Source organism: Meleagris gallopavo, chromosome 5 (assembly GCF_905368555.1).
Source record: "Meleagris gallopavo chromosome 5, MGAL_WU_HG_1.1, whole genome shotgun sequence".
Taxonomy (NCBI): domain Eukaryota; kingdom Metazoa; phylum Chordata; class Aves; order Galliformes; family Phasianidae; genus Meleagris; species Meleagris gallopavo.
This window is the reverse complement of record NC_139408.1, coordinates 56,063,675-56,087,962: the sequence shown is the minus strand read 5'-3', so window position 1 is coordinate 56,087,962 and position 24,288 is coordinate 56,063,675. Positions and strand designations below refer to the sequence as shown.

Genomic DNA, 24,288 nt, shown 5'->3' with positions numbered 1-24,288 from the left:
CTAAAGGAGAAGAGTCTGAATGTTTGTTATAAGGACAGATTAACTTCATCAAAAGATAGTTCATAAAATGAAAGTTCATAAAATATGGTTGAAGATATGGCATACATACAGAGCATACAGCTGTTAAACATATTATTTTATGAACTCTAGGGAAAACTTGTGCTTAGATACCAGAAATCTGACTTTACAAGAAATATCTGTTAAATGGGACCCACATTTACTGTAAATAATTCTCTTGGTCAAAAAAGGCAGAGCAAATGCTTCATCTTGTAAAGTTGTTAACAAGATTATTAAGACCAGTATCATATATATATATATATATATATATATTTATTATTATTATTTATTTACTTTTTTTTTTTTCCCAACTTTATCTCCTCCAAAATTACAAACATTACTATAGTTGAATACAAAGTAGCCATGCTAATAACTTCTAAGCCAAAGAGCTCCTGTCAGAATCTTTAGGTACTGTTCCCCGTGCTACTTCACTGCTACATTTTCAAAGGGGAATCTAATTTTAGGCACTCATTTTATAAGATACATTCTACATTAACTACATTAAGCTTACACAAAACTGAAGCGTACAGACTTCACATAAAAACTGAGAAATATGTGATAACACAGGCAATTCTTCTTAGCTGTACTCCCCTCTACCACAGCTGTCAACCTCCTTCAGTGTGTTACAGAAGATCTCATCAAGGGGTGAGCTCAGTTTTACAACATCTTATCTCTCATGTGAGGGCCCTGACCAGGCTGTGGAAGTACTGATTTGGGAGTAAAAGTTTTTGGAAGCAGAAGGAATTTGCTGCCTGCTTTATCTCTCAAATCAAAGTCATATCCTGGGGCAGAGCTGTTCCCTCAGAAATGAGCGCTGGCAAAGAGCCCAAATTCATGATCTCTGTCAGATTTAGAGATTAGAGCAGTTACTGTCCCCAGCTGTCCAGTCTCCCACTTTTGGTGGAGCTGGCACGTCTGCTCTGCAGCTGCCAGACTTTACAGCCCACCATATCGATCCAAACTGCTTTCTAGTTCACTTCACACTTCGAGGAGGCAGGCAGCAGATGTAACGTTCAGCCATCTCTGCTGCAGGGATGGAGGACAAATTCCAACAGAGAAGCAAGCAGGCAGTCTGGGTTAGCTACACTGCCTAAAAAGCTCATCAGATCAGAACTCAGCCAACTTCTGCATGTGTGAATACATTTGCCACATTACGATGCTGATGAGACAGGACATTATCTTTAGCACACAGTAACAAAATCCTTGATGCTGCAGTGAGATCCATATGGGTGAACACTTGTGCTTTTGCATTGCAGGACTGAAAGCTGAAAACATTCAAAGCTCCTCAAGAGCAGGAATTATTTCACAACACCACACTTCCTCTTAAAACTATTTAGTGGATCAAATGCCTCCCAGAGAATTAACAGTGCTTTTCATTCATTCCCCCACTGCCACCATCTCTGGAAGGCATTATGCATTACTTTAAAACCCTCTGAGGTATGTAGATTAATAATTCCATTGGTAAAAATCACTGTGTGAGGAAGTTGCCAGCAATGCCTTTCCTTATGATGCACACATTACCTAGATCCAGCAGCAATTCTGGTACCATCACTATTAAAGACAACGTGGTTTGCATTCATGGTAAAACGAGTAAGGATCCCATCTGGAGCTCCTTCAGGAAATGTGTGTATCTGAACAGTGTTGTTTGATACTGCTGTGATCAATCTGCCATTCTAAAAAGAGAAAAAGAGAAAAACAAACAACAACACAAAGTGTAGTGGGGAAACCACATTTATGCCCAAGCCACATTAACCCAACTACTTAAAAACTTATACAATGATTCTCTTTGTTTCAGTACTGTAGAAATACACTCCAGTCATTTCAGTACACATAAAAGTCATTATGTTACCTGTTTGGCAATTTACATCATCAAGACCTTCCCAACTTGAGTTCTTTCCTGAGAGTGGTGAGGTGCTGGAACAGCTGCCCAGAGAGGCTGTGGATGCCCCGTCCATCCCTGGAGGTGTTCAAGGCCAGGTTGGATGGGGCCCTGGGCAGCCTGGGCTGCTGTGAGATGTGGAGGTTGGTGGCCCTGCCTGTGGTGGGGGTTGGAGCTTTGTGATCCTTGAGGTCTTTTCCAATCCAAGCCATTCTGTGATTCTGTAATTGTGTATTCACTAAAATAACAAATACCCTGAAAAGTCACTAATGAATTTCAAAGAACTGTCTGCTCTTCTTCAGTTGGATAGAAAAAAACCCATCCTTTTAAATAGGCAAAAAAGCTCTTAGAACAGGAAGGATCTTGCATCCTGTTTAGATCAATATGCTACATCATCAGGAGAGGGCAGCCTTGGACCAAACTTGACAGTTAAACATCACTAGGGAAAGACGAGAAGTTCATGAGCTTTGTCCTTTTCAGAAACAGAAGGGAGATGTCTACTAAAAAATTATTCCAGATTAAAATTGATTGCAAAACAAAGAAATAATTATCCTATGCTTGGAACAGTAGCATGTCTTCCTGAAGTGACAATATTACTCCTCACTTGTATGCAGCAGTAAGTTTTTGCAGTGTACTGAAAAATGCTTTCTTATTTTTAAAGAAGCCTAAAGTTATAGTCAAAATGCTAAGAAACAGAAAGCAGTAGCCAGTGCTAAATAATCTGAAAAAATAAGAAAAAGAAGAGATCAGAGCTAAAAGTCCTTTCCAACAAACTAAGAACGCATGACTGTTTCCACTGATGTCCAAAAAACTACAACCAAGACGTTTCCCTCCTGTATTCATCGCTAATTTTCACAATTTCTGACATGATGAACTCACTCAAAACCCCCTCACTTTGTGTGAGAAACTGGGAGTAATTTGATGAAAACCAATAGCAAAACTAAAAAGCAGTGGGTACTGGGGAATATGCACAAGTTATGTTAAAAGGAAGATACAAGGAATGTAAGAAAAAGAAGAAAATGTTTTAAGGCAGTAATTCTGAATGTGTTTTCAAACGATTAGTTTTAAAATCATACATTTGTATGAATTCTCATTTATTTCATCTGTTAGACTCCCCTTCAAAACCACAAAGAATTGAAAACCAATTTTAAATTCTCCTTTATCCCTGCAAACTTTATTTTATGATACCTGAAGAACAGATGGAGACTTCTAGAATTCCCCTCTGTCATAAAGACAACATTCTGGACCTTCTATTACTAACATCATGTAAGAATAATTGCACACAAAGGAATCTGTGTGAGAATTCTCAAGCTAAATACATGAATAAGTATATTAAAAAGAATTACTTCCTATTACACAAATTTATAAAGTTAACTTATTTACCTTCTTATTTACAATCATAGTTTCTAGATACACTCCAAGGAACTGCCTTAACATTAAAATAAACAGAGCAGGCCATACTTCAAACAGCAGAACAAGTCAGCCAAGTGACAGAAATGCCTCTAATCTGTATCCTCTTAAATTAATTACTGTTAAAGACAAATCTTGTTCTCCTCCAACTCAGAACGGAGGGGAAGGGACAAAGGGGAACAAAATGTCTGAAGAATATTCTGGTCTAGTACCAATTTTGAGAGCTAAATATCAAGTAATTATTTTTTATATATATAAATAAACAAAGCATTACCAGACACTGACTCAGGAAAGCAATTTTTTGATTAACAAATTTTATGTCTTGGACCTCAGAACAGAGCCACACAAAAGAAGCTCTTGGCTTTCTATTTTCATATACCCTTCAACAGCAGTTCAGAGCCTCTGAGATGGGATGGGCAAAAGAGCAGGAATCAGCTGCACCATAAACTGCTGAGAAACTTTTGATGACTGACATTGTGAGAAAATGCTGAAACAGTCTACAAAGTTCACTGAATAATTAGTTTAATCCGCTTGGTTTGTTTTTCAAAAAGGAGATCAAAGTCTGAAATAATTATAACTGACTGTGAGGGGAGAGGGGGAAAAATAATATTACAGAAAGTCAGTATAATGAATAATTCCTCTACAAGCCTACATGGTGAAAAATGAATTGTTAGAAGTACTCTTGTTTACATAAAGTACTTAATTTAGCTAAAATATTCAACAATTCTAGAGGCTTTTTGAAAAGTGTTTTCAATATTACTTAAATATTTTCATTGACACAAAGATACTACGTGGTTGTATGCTCAAATTTAAACAGAACTTGCCACTGATTAACCTCCATTCAATGCTGTTTTCTATATATTGATGTGAAGACAAATAGACCGAAATGTGCTGCACACAATATTATTCTTGCCTTTTTCCATATATTATCTCAATTTACGTGTAAATGTTACTTAAGTACACCAGCTCAACAGACATATCTCAATAGACATATATCAACATCAGCACAACACAATTTAACAGATCTGTTAATTACCATACCTTCAGAGCACATGAATAAGCCTTCTCTCCAACATTAATGGACTTTGGATCATCATCATCCAGGTTTTCCCAAATCCTAACATCTCCATCACTGCCACAAGTTACGATGCAGCTGTTCAAAGACACGGGATTTGAACCAAATGAAAACAAAGTGTGTTGTTGGTTTTTTTTTTACTGAAACACAATACATATGATATATTTCACTGAATGCTAATAAACATGAAAAAAAATACAAATCTGGTAGCACAACACAGTGCTGATGTCTCTGATAACCCTCTAGGCCTGGCACTCACTGAATTGAACTTTACTTATCAATGCATGCTCACCAGGATCTAGGTGGAATTTTTCAGAGGACTCATTTCACTGCCAGCTGAGCATTTAATTGCTTCTTAAGCCTCTGAAAATTTACCTTACAGCTGAGGGCAAAACTAAGAGTGTTAACACACACTTGACTTAAATTTAACAAGCTTAACACGTTTCAGACTTACAGAACCCATAAATATATTAACATGGTCTTCAACTGTCAAGTTTGCTGGAGATAGATATAGCTTTGACTTCTTACAGCATATGCAAAAACATATTTTCTTCCAAGATACATTTAGAGTCTACGAAATCACTTTTGTAAAAGAGAATACATAGAGGATCTTATACGTGTGTGTGTAGGAGTTGGCCTTTTTCCCTGGTTACAGTGATAGGATGAGAAGTAATGGCATTAAGTTGCATCAGGGAGGAGTCAGATCGGATATTAGGAAACATTTCTGATCCAAAAGAGAGGTGAGCTACTGGCACAGGCTGCCCAGGCAGGTGGTGGAATCACCATCCTTAGAGGTGTTTAAAAAGCATGGAAATGCATTATTAAAGAACATGGCTTAGTAGGCAATACTGGGGGTGATGGATGATCCTAGAGGTCTCTTCCAACCTTAATGATTCTATATGTCCTACACACATACTGTTCTCAACAAAGACAAACAAAGGATGTGCCAGACCAACCTAGGTCATAGGTCCAACCGTCCAATATTACAGCTGGAAGAGATAATTCTCAGAAAGCAACAGACAGGAATGTGACCATCCATCCCCTAGATGGTCATAGAATTGTTTGAGTTGGAAGGGACCCTTCAAGGCTACCTGGTCCCACTCCCTGCAATAAATAGGGACACTCACAGCTCCATGAGGTGCTCAGAGCCCCATCCAGTCTGACCTCGGGTGTTTGCAGGGCCATCCACCACCTATCTGAGCAATCTGTATCAGTGCTTCACTGCCTTTACTGTGGAAAAAAATCTTTCCGATGACCAATCTAACTCTCCCTCTTTTAGTTGGAAACCATTTCCCCTTGTCCTGTCACAACAGACCCCACTAAAGAATCCATCCCCTTCTTTCTTACAGCCCTTTCAGATACCCAAAGCTGGCTTTCAGGTCTCCCTGGAGCCTTCCCTTCTCCATGCTGCACAGCCCCAGCTCTCAGCCTGTCCTCGCAGGGAGGTGTTCCATCCCTGGGATCATTTTTATGATGATATTTTCCCCTTCTCTCTAGGATTGGGGCAGTTACCTGCCGCTGTCATCGAAACACACGTCCGTGTGTCCCTCCGTGTGTCCGTACCGCATCGGCTTTTGTGCTGATAGCATTTTTCTTCTTCCCTGTCAAGCAAGGGCGGGAAATAACATCAATTTTTTTAAAGAAAGAATCACAGAATCACAGGAAGAAGCACAGACCTCTGTCAAGCATAGTTACTATCTCACAGTGGGATTTATCTGATACACGGGGCCCTTTTTGCCCTTTCTGTATGGGATGAAATTTATCCTGAGTAGAAAAACAATCCCGTTTCCTTACAGCAAATATAAAAACAGCATCCCCTCACATGATAGTCACACCAAAAAAAAAAAAAAAGAAAAGAAAAGCTCGGCATTACCACATCCAGCGTGAAAAGATTTTAGAAAGAGCCCCAGATGGGGAATTCCACTCACAGAGGCTGGAAGCGCTCAGATCCCCGCTGTATCCCAACAGGGCCGTAACCCAGCACAACCCCAAAACGGGAAGAAAAACGAGCCTCGGTGCAAAAAGGGGGAAAACAGAGAGGCTCAGGCGGCCTCACCGCCGTAGCAGCGCCCCAGAGCCTCGCAGCCCCTCAGGATGCGGACAAGGACCTCCCCCCCCCCAGGCCGGGCGCCGGGCCCAGGCCGCGCTCAGCTCAGCTCACCTCACGGCCCGTCCCAGCTTCCACTTCGAGCCTTCCCGCGCTCCCGCCCGCGCCGGGGCCGGCCCCGCTCCGTCAGCGCGCCGTCAGGACACGGGGCGGGGCTGCGAGCGGCGGGGGCCGGGCCCGGCCGGCAGACAGCGGGATGGCGGCGGCGGCGGGCGAGGCCGGGACCGCTCGGAGGCGGCTGAGATCCGGCAGGTGACGGGGCCGGAGTGGGGCCGCCTCCACACGACTGCCGGGCGGCAGCGGCAGGTGAGCGCTGAGGGGGGACGCGGGGAGCGTGGCGGTGCGGAGCCGAGCCGAGCCAGGCGGCCTGCCTTCCTTCCTTCTTTCTTTCTCCTCCTCCTCACTGAATGTGCTGTAAGAGCTCCTCGGGCTCTTGGGTCCCGAATGGTGGCACAGGGCTGCTGGCATCCCCGCGGGTCAGAGCTGTGCCGTGCCTCTGGAAGCACAGCTGGCGCTGGAAGCAGGTCGCGATACGACATGAAGTGTGTCCGTAGGCTGCAAAATAGGAGCTGAGCTTCTTTATATTTCTTAAGGACGAGACGTGTGTGAGCTTGGCGTACCTGAAATAAAAAGAACCCCCCCCCCCCGCCCCCAAAAAAAAAAAAAAAAAAAAAGTAGTTCTCTGCTTTTCATTTATGTAATTTTAATGTTCTGGCCCAATTTTGTCCTTCTTCTAAGGAAAATGGCTTGCAGGCAGAGCCCTTTGATCCTCGGTTTCACCCTGCAATCGGTACTGGGTGAGCTCTGGGATCTATTTGTGCTGGAAATGCGACCGGCTCTTCGTAACACTGTGTTGCTACTTTCATGAATGAGTAAGGCAGCGTTGCCAAGTAGGCATGCTTCGTTTTTGCCTTTACTTATTTTTTTTAATGAATATGCCCGGATTTCATTATTAAACCCTGTGGCAGCTGTGTGAAGACATGTTTTCCATGGGTGTACCCTGACATATCTCAGTAAAGCGTGATTTCTGGAGAGGATAATGTGCGCTAGCACTGTGATTCTAGCTGAACCACTTACCGGATGAGTGGGAAGACCAAGCTATTCTTACAGCAAGCTCCTGGGGCTGAGAGAAGCGTGTGCCAGCTGTATTATTATGCCTCTAATTATTTATTTTAGTTTGCAGAATGTCACGTGCAAACTGCACCTGAAACGTTTTATGGTATAAAAGCTCAGCTTCGTGCAGACATCCCAATTCACAGCCCAGAGTTGCTGCCTGCTGGAGGAGCTCTGTGATTCCTGGGAAAGCTTTTGGGGTCTGCGGGTTTGAAGGTCACTTGGCCAAGGGAACGGGGCACCCTGGCTCTGTCCCATTGGAAGTAGTGAGGCATCAAGGTTAGCCTTTAAATCCGGTTGGAAATTAAAGCAGCTGGCTTTATGAGGAGGCGTAGCTGGCTGGGAGGGCAGAAGTGGCAGGGTGGGAGCATGCTGCTCACCTGCAGGGTTTCTGGGTGGAGCACGAGTGAGGTGTTGGTCATAGGCCATAAAGCTGTTCCTTGATTTAGTGCCTGAGAGGCTGCTGAGCGCTCTGCCCTGCTCTCCTGCAACCCATACACAGGGTGCCTTGAAAGCAGCAGGTGTGAGCCTTCCAAGCCTCTTCTACATCTCAGGTATGAATAAAAGAGCCTTGCTTTGGGGTTGAGGGAGGTGTTGCTGCATGCCCTGTAGTTCTGGGAATATACAGACTCAGTGGGGATCGGGCGTACTTCCAGGCAATTGCTTCTGTCATTCTGGTTTACCAGCTGTATCTTTAGGCAGTAATTTCTGTTTTGTACATGTGATAATTTCTTTAATTAGTTGAAAGCTGGAGTTGAGCTCCATTCTAGAGTTAGGTATTTTGGGTGCTGTATCATAAATCAAAGTAAACGCATTCAAAACGGAGAAAAATAAGTTAAGAGGAATTGAAACTCGCTGTTACTCTTAATAGGCTGGGCTTTTTTCCAAAAAAAGTCAATAACAGCTCAACTTCAGTGGAAGGTCAGGTTTTAAAATGCGGTCTCACAGCCAAAATTTAATTGGGTGAAAGTAATGAAAACAGCATGTGACCAGTGAGAGATTTTTGAAATGACTTCTATGTAAGTTGTTACAAATTGGAACATTTTTCCTTTTGACTTCTTTGTCAGGCTTTTGTCAGAAAGAAAAACTAGAAAAAAATATCAAGATTCATTTAATTTAGTGTATGAATCTTTTCTTTTGTTAGAGGCATCATACAGTGACCCTTTGGCTTTTCTGTACAAGAACAGCAAACCTGCTAAGTGCTTTCTGCATGAGGGTCATGCAGGTGGGAGCAGGTTGCCCACAGAGGCAATGGGACCTCTGTCCTTGTGGTGTCCAAGACAGACTCCCCCAGCTCTGGAGGGCTGGAGGTTGGACTGCAGGCAGCTTTTCAACCAGCACCCAGGGGATGTTATGACATTCTCTTTCTTCTTTGCACAGAGACTGAAGCAGCTTCACAGAAAGGACTTGGAGGCTTGAGGCAAGGGTCCAGGGGTGTAGGATGTAAATATCTAGTTAAAGCAATTCAGTATTTATTGGAAGGGGGGGGAAATTTGCCAAGCTTAGAGTTTTGATTCTGCTGATGGTATTACTGAGTGTTTTGCAAGTGATATAAGTAGGCTTATGGTGAGGCTGAATATGCCTTATCACAGATAAGCACTGAGATGGCATTTTGCAGCTGGCTGGGAGGCCTGAAGTTTAGTGTCAGGGCATCGGTGCTGGAAGGAAAGAGCACCTGGAACAGCTGCTGCCCCATCCACTCCAGAGCCTGCGGACGGAGCCAGAGAGGCTCTTCGTGTTCAGGAAGCTGTGCCCTGGTGAAAACAACAACAGAACCCACCGCTGCCTGTCCTCGGGGATTGCAAGCCACAGCAGTGTTGGATAACCTTGAACTGCAAGCCGGATCCCATGGCCTGATGTGAACTCTGTTTATCCCTGCATGTTGCTTTTGTTCTGCCGTTCACTTAGAGTTGTGAACATCAGGTTTTTTGTCAAATACATCTGCTTCTGAGATGCCTAAGGTACCCCCACTTCAAAGAAAGCTTTTGTAGGCAGAGGACGTGTCTGTGTCATTCATTCTCTACCAGTGCTTGTCTCTTCACTTTTTGCAGAAGGAAAGATCTCAGAACTGACGTATGTAAGCTGCGCAGCGCACGACTTTTCCATTTAGCATTGCCTGTAGGGAAAAGTACACTCTGTGTTCCCTAGTTTTTATTCTCTCTTTCCTCTTCTGCTCTCTCAGTTGCATTCAGCCATTAATGGATATCGGTACAACATTGTATTTCCTCACAAGTGTGCACTGCAGGGGATGGCTGGTTTAGGTAGATGGCCTTAAGCAGTAATACAGCACTGAATGCACCACTCTCCTTTATGTCTGTGTACCCAAAATATTTTCAGTTCCCATTTTACAGGCAAGGCTCTTAGTCATGGATTGGGAAAAGTATGAAGGCATGACTCCTGGTTGGAACATGAGACAGAGGGATTTGGGCATTCCATGTGGGTGCTGGGGTGCGTGCTGAGCTATCCTTTACTCTTCTTCCACAAGGTCAGATTCAGATTTGGCTTCAGTAGGATGATGTCCCATTTTCTTCACCCACTCTGCACTCTTTCCATGGGTGTCTGATGAATGATTACTTCTGTGACGTGGCAGCATCATGCCTTGCTCCCAGCAGCCATCAGCAGCCTGGAAGCAGCTTTCTGTGCTGCTGGCTAATGATGCATGTCTTACAACATCATGTGCTATCGCTTCACTTTGAGTTGCAGGGTTCAGATACCACTGAGACGTGATGGAGGAAAGGTAGGAAGTGGATTGTGGCTTTGCAATTAAACACAAGATCAGCTTAGGCAGAGATGACAGGAAACACCAAAATAATTTCAGCAGTAAGGCTGTGCTGTCACGCTGTGGGATATCAGGCCTTTAAGCACTTTTGGGTTTTGTACATTTCAAAGTTTTTAATTAAAATCCCATATTCTGCATCTTCTTAGTCCTTATACAGTCTGGATGTGCGGGATGAGGTAATTAAAGGTTTCAAAGTCAATTACAAAGTGTCATATCCTAATTTTTAAGTACCTGACTTTGTACCCTAAATGGAGGGAGGATTTAGGTTGGATGTGAGGGGGAAGTTGTTTGCTGTGAGAGTGGTGAGGTGCTGGAACAGCTGCCCAGAGAGGCTGTGGATGCCCCGTCCGTCCCTGGAGGTGTTCAAGGCCAGGTTGGATGGGGCCCTGGGCAGCCTGGGCTGCTGTGAAATGTGGAGGTTGGTGGCCCTGCATGTGGTGGGGGTTGGAGCTTCATCATCCTTGTGGTTGCTCCCAACCATTCTGTGATTCTATGAAATGAGATCTCCTTTTCCAATTAAACTTTCCAATTAAAAATGCCATATATATAGTTAGTACAGATTCCTACAGGCTGAATCTAGAATAGGTTTGTGGGGCTATTTTTCAGTCATTGTATAGAAAACTCAGTGCACCACTCCGAATGAAAAATAGAGATAGTACAGAAGCAATCACTGAGCTTTGGTCTAAATAAAGGCAGTTTAAGTCTCATGTAAATGCAACCTTTCTTCTGTCAGTATTACATCTGCAGTGTTTTCACTGAAAAGTGCTGTGTAAAACCTTGAGAGAAGAAAACAGTCTTTAATATTTGATGATTTGTAATTGCTGAAATGTGGACACATTCTCTGCTTCCACAACCACTGAGGGATTGTTCATCTAGCTGGCTCTAACACCAGCGTGGTTTTTTTTTCCCACATATTTGCAATGTTTTCTCTCTCTTACCCTCATTCCACATTTCTTCATCTCCTCACATTGCTCCACCTTTCCCTCCCTTTTCCTCTCCACCCCCCCAGGTTTGTGGATTGTAAGCAATGAACGCAACGTCAAAAATTCTCAGTGAAAGTTCCATCTGGGTTGCATTTGGTCTGCAGATTGCATGTAAGCCTCTGTGCACAGCAGGCTTTCTCTTTACTGAAAGCAGAGGCAAGACCTCAGCCTGCTCAGCCCCTGGGGGACTGCAGGGAGATTGTGTCATGCTGGCTAATCCTAATGATGAGAACGAATTGAATGGAGAGAGGAAGTGGATGCCCTTTTCTTTTCCTGCTTAATATTTACCAGGTCAATTAGTTTTAAAAACCAACAGTGGACAGCAGGCTCGGAATCTCGTTTTGGTGCAAAGGCATCGTGGTATGTGATGGAAAGCAGTTCTGCATCCTGCCATGCCTCAGGAGGGAATATCATACACAGCATATTGCTGTCTGTGTTCCTTAAAAAAAAAATAAAAATCTCTGCTCTATTTTCAACTGAGCAATCAAAAGAGGAATTCTTGTTCTTCAAAGCGCAACATTCAAAAGGAGATCTCTTATCTAGTTGAGAATTCATTGCACTTTTGAAAACAAAAGAGAATGAAATCAGCAACCGTGGGTCTCAAAGCAGCAGTGATTTTAATAATGTAAACTTTCTTCTCTAATGAGTAATAAGCAGTTCCATCTTTCATGGCCTTTTAAAATTGCTTTTAGTAAGGGACTGGATTTGTTTTAATCCTTTTCAGTATGTAAAGCCCCAGATATTTCAATCCCTTAGGGGCTCAGTATTTTCTAGCTCCGTTTTAAAAGGCAAAGGAAAACAGCTTTCAGAAATTGACGGGATCTGTGACTGATAGAATTTATTTTTTTTTTTTATCCAGAAAGTGACCCAAAAGTGTCAGTTAAGAAAAAGATCTCTGGCATCCCACTCTGTGGATTAGCAGCAAACAGGCATATCATCTAGGTACAGTAGCTCTTTGTACTCTGACCTACTTGTTTCTGCTCTGCCTTGTTCCTTCTTGAAAGGTTATTTGGAAGAGATGCAGAATTTGCTCGAAAAACAACTAAAGCAGTGTCACCTGCCACGTGAAGTGCTTCATCTTCAAATGGACCCTTGCAAAAGAGGATTGCCAGCACCTCCAACCTTCTGCTCTGCTGCATAGTCAGAATAGGGACTTTAAAAATACATCAAATTGTTCATTCTGGAGGATGCTTTTTACAAGGAAGGATTAAGATCTATGGCTGGGATCGGGCCAGGATTTGTGGAGGGCTCTCAAGAATTCAGCTTGATCATTATTTATAGGTGGCTAACAGTTAATTGTTGCTGTTGTCAATGCATACACAGGCATTCATCTTGTGTTGTATGCATGCAAAGCTGTTAACTTAGCTGTCTTCTCTTTGTCCTCAGATACTTTCAGAAAGCACCACAAAGAAGCTTCCTTGGGTAGAAAACCCTGCAAGAAAAAACTGCGCTTTCTGGAAACTTGGGGAGCAGAGCTGTCGAAATGGCAGAGAATAAGGACAGTAATCTTAAAAACACAGATGTGAGACCCAAGAGCAGCCGGAGCAGAAGTGCAGACAGAAAGGATGGTTATGTCTGGAGTGGAAAGAAACTCTCCTGGTCGAAAAAGACTGAGCGCTGTTCTGACTCTGAGACAGCAAACGCTGCAGGAAGGTCAGGGCCCAATCTAAGGAGCCAGGAGAGAAAGTATAGTTGCTCCTCTATCGAGCTGGATCTAGATCGTTCATGTGGACACAGGTTTTTAGGCCGGTCTCTCAAACAAAAATTGCAAGATGCTGTGGGTCAGTGCTTTCCCATCAAAAATTGTACCAGTCGGCACGCCTCAGGACTTCAATCGAAAAGAAAAATTCATATCAGTGAATTAATGTTGGATAAGTGTCCTTTTCCTCCACGCTCCGAGCTTGCTTTTCGGTGGCACTTGATTAAAAGGCATACAGCCCCTATAAACCAAAAAGCAGAAGACTGGACAATTGCTGACTTATCCCAGAATGAGGAAAAGGAGGAGGACCTACGAGACAATGAGATAGAGTCCGATCCCCCATCAGCTCCCTCCCCATCCTCTGACTTTACTGATGGCGTTCCCTCCAGGCGGGACTCACGGTCCGAGCTGGTGGCAGGGAAGGTGGTAAGGAGCAGTAAAGATGACAGCGATATGGACTCCGACGATGAAGTTATAACACTGTGCACAAGCTCTAGAAAAAGAAACAAGCCCAAATGGGAAACTGACGATGAGCTGCTGCGGATGGAAACGCCTCCAAAATACCATACGCAGATTGATTATGTGCACTGCCTAGTCCCAGACCTCCTGCAGATCAACAACAACCCCTGCTACTGGGGAGTCATGGATAAGTATGCAGCCGAAGCACTGCTAGAAGGAAAGCCAGAGGGAACGTTTTTGTTACGAGATTCTGCCCAAGAAGACTATTTGTTTTCCGTGAGCTTCAGGCGCTACAGCCGCTCTCTCCACGCGCGGATAGAGCAGTGGAATCATAACTTCAGCTTTGATGCCCACGATCCTTGTGTCTTCCACTCTCCTGACATCACAGGACTCCTAGAGCACTATAAGGATCCAAGCTCCTGTATGTTCTTTGAACCGCTTTTGTCCACTCCGTTGAACAGGACTTTTCCTTTCTCCCTCCAACATATATGTAGAACAGTTATTTGCAACTGTACGACTTATGACGGTATTGATGCACTGCCTATTCCTCCATCAGTGAAGCTGTATCTGAAGGAATATCATTATAAATCGAAAGTTAGAGTACTCAGGATTGATGTACCAGAGCAGCAAAGCTAGAAAATATTTTTGTGACAGAATGAAATGGTCTCTAAACAGGTGAATTGTGTGTTCGGTCTTTCCTCCCTTTAAGTTTCTTTTTAATGGCAGTTTGACGTTTTTCTTCCTTTTTCTGCAGATCATTCAACCCCAACTAGCCTCTGCTTAAGGCTTTTTTATCCAAATGTACTTTGAGTCTTCCCAGCTCTCTTTTAGAAATGATATTCATTGTGGGCTTTTGGTACTGTTCCTAAACTAGTTTTATGGAATTTCAGGTAGGCTTTCTGGTATTTCTATAGATGGATAGTCTTTAGATTGAAAAACCTTAAAAATTGGTTTTGAACTCGATCCATCTTTTATATTGTATTTCCATCTGTTGCTGACATGTTTGAAATAATGCACTGTTAACTAAAGACTGACTCATCTGTATTTTCTGCATTTCTTTTAAAACGAGTCTCTAGTCTTGTGTGTGTGTGTGTGTATGTCTGTATTTAATATAGTAATTTCATCAGTCTATTTCTAACATTACTATTCCTAGCAAAATGAAGTTTGAAAGAGGATATGATCTTTCTATAAATACATCAGGGGACTGAACACCAGGGAGGGGGAAAAACAATTCAAGCTGGGGCCAATATTCAGTACAGGAACAAACTCCTTTCTATAGGAGCTGCTGCTTCTGAAATGATAAAGCACAGGGTGGGAGGGGGAGAAAGAAGATACCTCCTTCAGGACCTTGCAGAGTTTATGGGTATCAAACTATTTGATCTTGTGTCCTGAGGTAGTGATGGACAGTCAGATCTGCTGCTACGTCGTTGGTTTGATGTATGGAAAAGATCTTATCGAAAATGGGCAATTACTCATAAAATACACATGCAGGATGTAAGTGGGAGCACGCAGCACAGCCCAGTCTTGCTCCTGGGTTGCAGACTAAGGGCTACAGGAGCATAAGCAATATTTCTCATTGAATATTTCCATTTCACCTGGTGCAGCGTGCTGTGAGTTTGCAGGCATTAGATCCATCCTGAAAGCTGCCTGTTGAGGAGTTACCAGGAAAGCTCTGCAGTGCAGCTCCATTGGGGACCTGCTTTCCTGCCCACGCTGCCCCTGCACAAGAACACCCTTTCCCCTGAACTGCTGCCACTGTGATGTAAATAGATTTCCAGGGACATCTGCTTAGAGACCAGTCAGTTTGTTTTCACTGTGTTTTAAACAGGTTTCGAACCAAAGTCTCCAGGGAGAAAATGCAAACACATCAATCTATCACATTGCACATGGATGAATGAGCTGCAGGACAAACTCTCAGCTGCTATAAATCAGCATGGCTTTATTGGTGCACTTAGAACAGCTTATACCAGCTGAGAGTCTCCCTCCTCCATATGCAAATGATAATTGTATGACTGATGTCAGAAAAATTACTTTTTTTTTCTTTTTTGGCGATGTTTTCCTTGTGCTGCTTCCATTCAACTGATACTAATTTTTGCATAAGCTGTGTTTATTCAAGAACAGCTTCATATTAGTCAATCTATTTCTTCTTTATCTACCCCTGCTGTTTTCCTTATACAAAATGAATGAATAGCAGGGGACAAATTTGCTCTTTGTTGTTCTGTGCCTGTCAATACAAAGGGCTGCAATCAAAAATAGTAGTAACTGGCTTGAAATTTGACTTGATTTTAGTGATTGGAAAGCTACAAGCAGTCTTTCAGAAACAGTTCAGCTCAATTTCAGATGGCAGTTCCCATTATTATATTTCCTACAAGTCCACAAAATGTAGATTTTAGGCAAGAGTCTCATCCACTTTGGAGCATATCAAAGGCCACCAGCTCTTTCAAAGCCATCTGAGAAATGGCCCTTCAGGATGAAAGGCCATGAAAGAACCTTTTAGGGTATAGGTCTGCAACTTGCTATCATTTCAGTGTCATTCCTTCTGCAGCCTACACTGCTTTGGCAGCCACAGGGTGTTGATGCATCACTTACCCCAAAAATGTCTCGAGCTCTCCATTTTTAGGAGACCTATATAACATAGCAGTTGAGGGATGAAGGTGCTGCATGTAAAAATAGTGCCTTTCAGGGCTGGATGTGACTCTGGGCAGCCTGGTGTAGTGGTTGGCAACCCTGCATATAGGTTGGAACTAGATAATTATTGTGGTCCTTTTCAACCCAGGCCATTCTATGATTCTATGATATGAAATCACGCATAGAAAGTCCTAATGAACAGGCTGTGGAAGCTCACCCTGTTTTTTTTTCCTGTTATAATTGTCCAGATCATAACGTGACTGTGACCTTGGTACAGTCTGAATTTTGTGTATGCATGCAGTCTGAGAGATGTATTTCATGAAATACACAGCTTTTCGTGAAATGTGAGAAATCAAAAACTCTATTTTGCTAAAATCTATGTCCCCTCTCTCTTTGTTTTTCCTTTTAATAAGCTTTGTAGAAATTAACTGATTTTACAGTGTGCAAAGCATGGTCACCCTGAAGTTTCTTCCTGCTGTTTTTATTAACTGGGCTTGTTCAGCTTGGAGAAGAGAAGCCCCAGGGAGACCTCATTGTGGCCTGCCAGTATTTGAAGGGAGCGGATAAACAGGAGGGGGAACGGCTGTTTACAAAGGTGGATGGTGATAGGACAAGGGAGAATGGTTTCAAACTGAGACAGGGGAGGTTTAGGTTGGATATGAGGAGGAAGTTTTTCAGCCAGAGGGTGGTGAGGCACTGGAACAGGTTGCCCAAGGAGGCTGTGGATGCCCCATCCCTGCAGGCATTCAAGGCCAGGCTGGATGTGGCTCTGGGCAGCCTGGGCTGCTGGTTGGTGACCTGCACACAGCAGGGGGTTGGAAGTGGATGAGCATTGTGCTCCTTTGCAACCCAGGCCATTCTATCATTCTATGATTAACAGTCTCACTGGTGCTGTTTGCTCGAATAATCCTTTATAACAGCTCGCATTATCTATCTGAAGGATATTCCAAAGATAACCAAGTCTTGAAGATCAACAGTGAAGCCCTTCAGATCTCTCAGAAAGCCTCAGAAACAGGGTAAGGACTTCTGTTTTGTCATCCCAGGTTCTTGTCAGATGAAGATGCTTTAAAGATAAAGATTGAAGATGGAACAAAGAAAGGTGTGGAGAAATACAAGTGCTTGAGGTGGCAGCAGGCATGCAGCTGATGGAGATGTCCCTCAGTAGCAGCCCTGGCTTCAGCCCCCTGCTTGGAGACACCCAGCCAACTCTATGCAGGAATTCTGTCCATCAAGAGGTTTCTGTTGCTTTGAAGGCTCACCCACGTTTTGTGGTTCTGTAGGAGGGCAGTGCCTTACATCAGTGTAACCAACTCTGGTAAGAAAGAGGGATCTGATTTTGATAAATGATTTTGATAAAGGGACTCAGGTTCTTGATGCACGCTGAGCAAACAACATCCACAAGCTATTTTTACAGGGTGGTTTGAAAACATGAAACACTGTGTTCGTTCTGTTCCCAGGGTGAGTTTGGGGTAGTTTGTCTGTCCAGTGATTTGGAGTATACATTTCTTCTCAATTTCCTATTCTCAACAGCTGTCACACTTAAATCCGAGGCACATTTGGAACAGGATGTGTCTATCTTTAGTAGACATTAAAAAAAATAAACCTAGCGATCGTAATTGAAATGCTTTTCTTTTAAAGATGCTGGTCTGTTTCCAACGTGAAAAAGAAATCCTTGTGTGATGCAGACACACGTGGCCTTACTGTAAAATCGACGCCTTCTTCAATAATTAAAAAGGGGGATGCTTTAATTTTGAAAAAGGATGCTGTAGGAAGGAGGTTAAAGGAAGCTTTTAGTCAGCTCTAAGGCTAGATTTATTGATCCAGTGATCAATCCCTTTCTCTTTCCTGGATTTAAAGCTAATGGGAGACTGTGGTCAGAGATGAGTGGCTTTTAGTTAAGGTTTTTGACTCTTATAAATAATACAACAAATGTCCTAGTAAGTAATAAGAAATAAGATACTCGCTCATTCTTTTTAAATAGAACAAATGTGGCAAACAAGGCTCAGCTGTAATTTTTGAAGTCATTTATTAGACAAATTGCTCTTCTCTACTTCTTTTACAAGAGAGACATAAACCATTATATTATTTATTCATGAATCATAGCCATTAAGATGATAAATCAAATTATCAGCTTCCTGTCTCTTTTCAGTTTTAATCATTTTTTATAGTTCATGTAATATAAAGACAGCTTCCTTCCTATGAAACAAGAGACCTTCAGAGACCTTTTTATTGGAAACGCACATTTCCTTCCCATTTTTAAGTATATCGCAGTGATTTTCTCTGTCAATTTTATCTGCAATAAAAATCCAATAAGGAACTTGTACACTGATTCAGTATAGCAAAGCTAGCTATGAAGTCGGTCATTTTTCTTCACCTCTGAAATAAGGCAGGGCTCCAAAATGCAATTCAGGGTTTCTCTCTGCCACCCTTCCATGCACCTGGAAGCACCATAAGGTTTGGTAGGGAGAAACCTCGAGACGAGCTCACATTCTGACTGCAGGAACCTTCTCAGCGCTGCACTGTGTGAGCTCTTTGTGCTACGTTCACACAGCCACCACCACGTTTCTCTTTCCCTGAGGTGGGAGAGCTGCTGTTGCCTGACAAACTAAGACCATGTCATGCGTCCTTTCCATCTAGTTCTGGCTGCTTCTGCATCCAAGAGGTGGATTTGCAGCTGGGGCCGAGCCGTGTGTGACGTGGGGTGGGTGGAGAAGTCCATTCAGAACAGAAAGCCCATTGATTGCCATTCAAACTCTGACTGCTTGCAGATTTTGTCAGCTTGATGACCCACGTGAAATCCTGCTCTCAGGAAGCACGGATGGGGTCAGGGTTACAGAGAACACCACCCTCAGAAATGCGCGTCTGTGCTGCAGTGTAAAAATCAATACCTGTTTACTCAACTCTATGAATAATAGAGTTTGAGATGTAAATATATAATGGATGCATAGAAAATCTATAGGGTGAGGCTGAAGTGAGTCGCAACGACTTCCCTGTTCCCTACATCCATTTGAACACCCCCCCAGCTACCTGTGATGCACTAGCAGCCCCAAAGGCTTCCTTGGCCCCAGCTCCCTTTCGCCTGGCTGTGAAACCTTCCTACGGGGGACGTGAATTCCCTGGGAACTCTGAAGCAAGGCTTTCTCTCCTTTTCTGCAAGGAGCACACCCTGTAAGATCCAAAGCATTTGTCTCCCTCTTAGGCTCGTGGCTGTTGGAATGATGCAGCAGGAAAAGCCCTGGGCTCGTGTTACGCACCGTCATTCGTGTCCCGGCACAACGCCATCGCCGGGCTGTAGCAGCTTCAGCAAGGTTTGAATCCAGCACAGAAGTAGGATGCCCTGCTGGGAGCTGTTCCATATTACTTTCCTTCTTTTCTCTTTAATTCTTTCTGTGGCAAAAGAAATCCTAGTCATTTCCCCATTCTCATTATACCAGCCACTAGCTAAGAGCATCCCTGAGTTTGTTTCAGTTGAACAGGTTCATTGCCAAACCTTTTTTTCTAAGTGCATCGATTGGACGAGACTACCATCCACTGCTTGTACTAAAGTGTTGTTTTGTTGGTTTTTTTTTTAATGAGGAGGCTGGGTTTTGTCCTTTTTAGCAGTGATGCAATCGTGTTTCTAGGTCAGGTCTTTCTGTGCAGTCACATGAAGTTCCAATTTGGACAAAACGCCCAGTGAGGGTCTTAATGTTTGATGCTGTTATGATTAGAATGTTGTCTTATCAAATTTTATTTCCAATTAAAAAATTTGGATTAGCTCTCAGACTGAGACCTTTGGTGTTATTTTTAGCCTAGAACTAATGAACCCTCGAAAATAGAGCCTATCATAAAAGTACAGCAATTGGTTCTGCTGGGACGGTTAGGGAAATACATCAGCAGATCAGAAAGGGTAATAAATCTTCTGTCACAACCTTCCTCATTAAGGGAGATAATTTGAAATTGCCTCTAGTGTATTAAACAGTTCATTATTTTTTAGGGGGGCAACACACGAGACAAAAGAGTAGTGTTCTTTTAATTGATATCCAAAGCCTGAATCAAGCAAATTCAGTCAAGAAAAATCAGCCTGAGCTGTGTGGCCATATGGCTTGGCCAGAGCCACCCAAACCTTCATCTCCTCTCTCTTAGGGAAGGAGGAAAGGTCTCCTGAAAATACTGGAGGATTGATGGGGGGGTTGGGGAAAGGGCAGAGCCCTACTATGTTTGACATGGAGTTTCTCTCCACCAACACAGCTGCAAAATCAAAGAGATAATTTAGGGTTCATGGATATTTGTCTGGTTATAATAGGACAACCCCCAGAACTTCATTTCTCTACTTTATCAATACCCCAGTGTTATTCCCGAGGCATCTAATAAATCAAGTAGCAAAGGGTACCTCCATCCCAGCATGTCTGTGGGAGCACAAAGGAACTTGAGTGGGAAACTGCAGCAAGAAAGGGGAATTTTGGGTGTCAGCTGAACTGAGGGATGGAACCTGTGCCAGGGAACAGCAGAAACATTCTTCTGTGTGCATGGCCATGACCTCTCTCAGTAAAAATGGGGCACCATCACCTTTGTGTCTTTGGTGAGGAACATCGCTGCCTGAACTTCAGCCTCCCCTGAAATTCCTCGCTTCCCAGGACACTTTTGACCTGACAAGCTGCGTGCTAAGGACAAGCTGGAGGGTTTTCTTCGCTGTATCTCTACAGTAAAAAGATGCTGGCACTAGACCAGAAGATGCCTGAGATCTGGCTGCCATCAGGGTAGCACCAGGTTGGCGCGTGGGACATCCTGTCATTTTTATCCTGTCATTTTTGCGTGCTCAGAGCCAAATTGCATCTTGGTATAATGCTGCTGGCCCTTGTACACAAGTCATCTTGGTCCCGTGCCCAAAAGGAGGGCAGATGTGAAGGGAAAATAGGAGAATATTGTACTGGAGAAGATAGACTGAAAGGTGGGTATTGTTCTTCCTTTAGTAGCAAAAGCACAAGTAAATAATTCCTCGCTTTATTGGACACATTCCTTTATTGTGATTCCAGGCGGGGAAGGGAAAGGGACATTTGTTATCACACAGACAACATATGGCATTAGCAAATAACACACAGTGTTGTAGCAGCTGAAAACACAGCTGAGTATATTTTAACCCCCTTAACCTGAAAAGCACAGTGGTAAGAAGTCAAGCAAAAAGGTCTGTGCCTTTTTCCACTTCATACTGGCTGCGGTACCACCACACACATCCAAAGTCAAAGTTCTTTCATTTCGTTTCTTGGCCAGAAAACTGATCCTTCACCTTCATCGTATCCATATTCTGATACAATACCTTAATAATGTTTTCTCTATTTCGATTTAAAAGCAGAACATTGGCCAAGCATCCCTCCAGCCAAGGACCAGTGAGCACTGGTAAATGCCTGAGGGACAGTCACACAGATAATGGCCAGCAGAAAGTAATTGCCTTGTCTCTATATCAAAATCAGCATTAGCAATAGCAGTGTTATTAAACTATTCTGAAAGAGGCACCAAACACTGGTGGTTTTACTATTTAAATGTGGCCGTAGTTCTGAATTTCCAACCGTGGGGACAATCACTGCAAAGAACTGACTGCAACTTGGTGAATGAATGAGAGTACACCGCCGCAGATGAGTACTTAATTCATTTGCCAATTGCAGTTTATTTTTAATCACGAAAACACATTTCAGCAGGCATACCATATGTAGTTCATCTAAAAGAGGAGCAATTTTTAGCAGTCCCAGACCTAAGTACAATGCAGGCTGTTCAATCTTTGCAGAGAGGAAGAGTCCATTCATTTTTCCTGCGCTTCAGCGCAATCCTTTCGGAGCCTGATCCTGCAGTCCTCACCACCTACTTGTTCCTTAGAAACTGTTTCTGTGATTCATTTTGTGTTCATAGGTTATAACAGCAACGTGCTTCTTGTTTTTGCTGCCTGTCTCTTCATTAAACCTGTGGTTCACACCACGGGGCCGGGGAAACTCCTGTTTAGGGAGTTGCTTCTTTCTTCTATTTTGGCAGCACATTTTGTTGTTTGCTCGGAATGTGTTTAGCTGAAGTAGGGCTGAGGGAGGGGTGTGAAGCAGTCCAGGATGAGACTGGTTTTCTCAGGTTGCCAACCAGCCTGAACCTTGGGTCACTGAGCTGAAATACTACTGAGAAAGAGTCATTCGTCTTCATTATTTGTGTCACAACAGTGGCTCGATGCTATTACCTCCTTGTTCAGGATGCTGGAAACTAAAGCAAGGAGATGCTCCACGTCCCAAAGAACGTCAGGTTTGAGCCTAAAATAGGCTCAGGAATACAGCAGTGGTGGCCAAGGGAGGGAGTTCTGCAGTACTGGCATTGACCAAGTGTGGGGCAGCAGTCACGGGGTGTGGAATTAAAGGACAGGAATTTCTTGGAGGAGGAGAAGGAACTGCTGCCAAGCTGGGCGAGCTGGGAAGGCAGACAGATGTGGCAGTGGGCACCCGTTCTGCTCAGCTGCCTCCAGCACTGCCCAGGGAGCACAAAATAGCACAGCCGCTGCGTCCTCTTCCTCGGGTGCCATGATGCTGCTCAGGCAGCCCAGCGTGTTCTGTGATGCACTTTATCCCAGCAGTCTGTGCCTTTCCTTCGAAATGGCTGCCTATGTGGAGTGGTTCTGCTAATTCAGCTTGCTGGGAAGGGGAGATTCTGGAATAACACGGAATCGTGACACAAACTCATACTGCCCGGAGCTACAGGAGAGGTCTGGCAGGAGAACAGCAGCCTGGCTGTAAGGGTCACTCGGTGCAGTTTGGATGCACGGCTTCCATGAACAAAATCCAGTGCTGGATGAACTGCCTTTTTTTCCCCCCCCCCTTTTTTTCCCTCTCCTTTGCCCTGCTTCAGTGGGAACTGCACTGGGAACCCTTTGCCATGACAAAACCATCACCCAACACACTGCTCGTAACAAGACTCATAAAAAGCCCCAAATTCACTGAGGAAACTTTGACTTAAATGAACTTTGGGTCAGGCTCATTCCAAACCTTCCGTTATCTCACTTCCAATTTATCACTCAGATGTCTGTAATTCTCCCCAGAGAGACTTTCTAGTATTTAAACAGCTACTACCCTGCATAATTTCTTCCTGTTTTCTGAAGAGAAATAGAGGAACTGTGAAATTATGCTAAATGCCTCAAGCGCCCAAAGAGCAGAGATTCTTCATTGAATTTGCCACATTTATTATCAGCTGAGGATGTGACTGGAAAGAACTTCAAGGTTAAAAAGTTCAGAAGTAGGTGTTTCTTTTCTTTTTAATGAGTCTTGCTCGAAATGATCCGGACTTCAATTCATTCCGGCCATATTTGCACTTTAAAGGAGCTCTGTCAGACAATAAAAACATTTTAAGTCACTTTTATTTATTGGAATCCTTCATACTTTGGTGGCTATTGACTTGACAAATCCATTTGACCTAAAATATCACTGCAGAAATGTTTTTGTGGCGTGTTTATTAGTTAAGAAGTCTTTCCCAGGCTAAGCTTTTTTCCAGCAGTACCCTTCCAGCTGGCTGGTGGAAAAAATAAGACCCAAAGAAGGAAGTGGATTCTTAGCAGCGGTCATGCAAACTGTTCTATTCTCATGGCGTTTTTGCATGGCATTAGCAACTAAAAGGCACCAGTTCAGCACAGCACTTAAGCTATTTGCTGAATCAGGGGCTGAAAGCTCAAGAGAAAGAGGAGGAGGAATGACACGGGTGTTATTCCCACAGATTTTCTCAGAGCATTAAATGACTATTAGCTGAGTGACAAGAATTTACCCTATTACAGATGCAGTGGATGAGATTTGTGCTCTTTTGGTGGGGCAGCCTGAATCTAACATGGCAACCTCAGCCATCAAGTCCCTGTCTTCAGCAAGGGAGAGGGAAAGTAAGATTCTAAACCTCAGTCCTCTTCGATGCTGCTTTTTTTTTTTTGCCTCCAACTCCACCCGATATATTTTTCTTGATCAATCTCTTATTTCTGTTTCCCTAGTCCATCACTGTGTGGGACATGTAGCTAATGGAACACTCGTGTTACTGTTGGAAAAAGCTAAAACACCACACCAGAGCAAAACTACTCTTAGCAGAGTAACTTTCTTGATAACCATGATGTGATG

The 24,288-nt window shown here is 43.3% G+C and overlaps 2 protein-coding genes across 3 annotated transcripts in view; one reads left to right on the top strand and one right to left on the bottom strand.

Annotated features, from left to right (window-relative positions):
* The window catches only part of WDHD1 (WD repeat and HMG-box DNA binding protein 1), a 30,436-nt gene extending 23,732 nt beyond the window's left edge, over positions 1–6,704 (bottom strand). Inside the window, exons 1-4 of one of the 2 annotated variants that reach the window (XM_085225887.1) lie at positions 6,583–6,704; positions 5,934–6,022; positions 4,388–4,499; positions 1,579–1,730 (exon numbers count right to left, since the gene is read on the bottom strand). In XM_085225887.1, the coding sequence (XP_085082013.1) occupies positions 1,579–1,730; positions 4,388–4,499; positions 5,934–6,010 (341 nt within the window). In that variant the 5' untranslated portion in view covers positions 6,011–6,022; positions 6,583–6,704. Of the gene's footprint in view, positions 1–1,578; positions 1,731–4,387; positions 4,500–5,933; positions 6,023–6,349; positions 6,551–6,582 lie in introns of those variants that run through there. The other variant, XM_085225888.1, reaches the window with a different exon arrangement.
* SOCS4 (suppressor of cytokine signaling 4) lies at positions 6,695–14,644 on the top strand. Its single transcript, XM_085225891.1, has 2 exons — positions 6,695–6,834; positions 12,790–14,644. The coding sequence occupies exon 2, from the start codon at positions 12,887–12,889 to the stop codon at positions 14,195–14,197; it is 1,311 nt and encodes a 436-aa protein (XP_085082017.1). The 5' UTR covers positions 6,695–6,834; positions 12,790–12,886; the 3' UTR covers positions 14,198–14,644.
* The last annotated feature ends 9,644 nt before the right edge of the window (positions 14,645–24,288 follow it).

Coding starts and splice junctions, on each gene's coding strand:
- SOCS4 (XM_085225891.1), top strand. CDS start 12,887: ATGGCAGAGAATAAGGACAGTAATCTTAAAAACACAGATGTGAGACCC.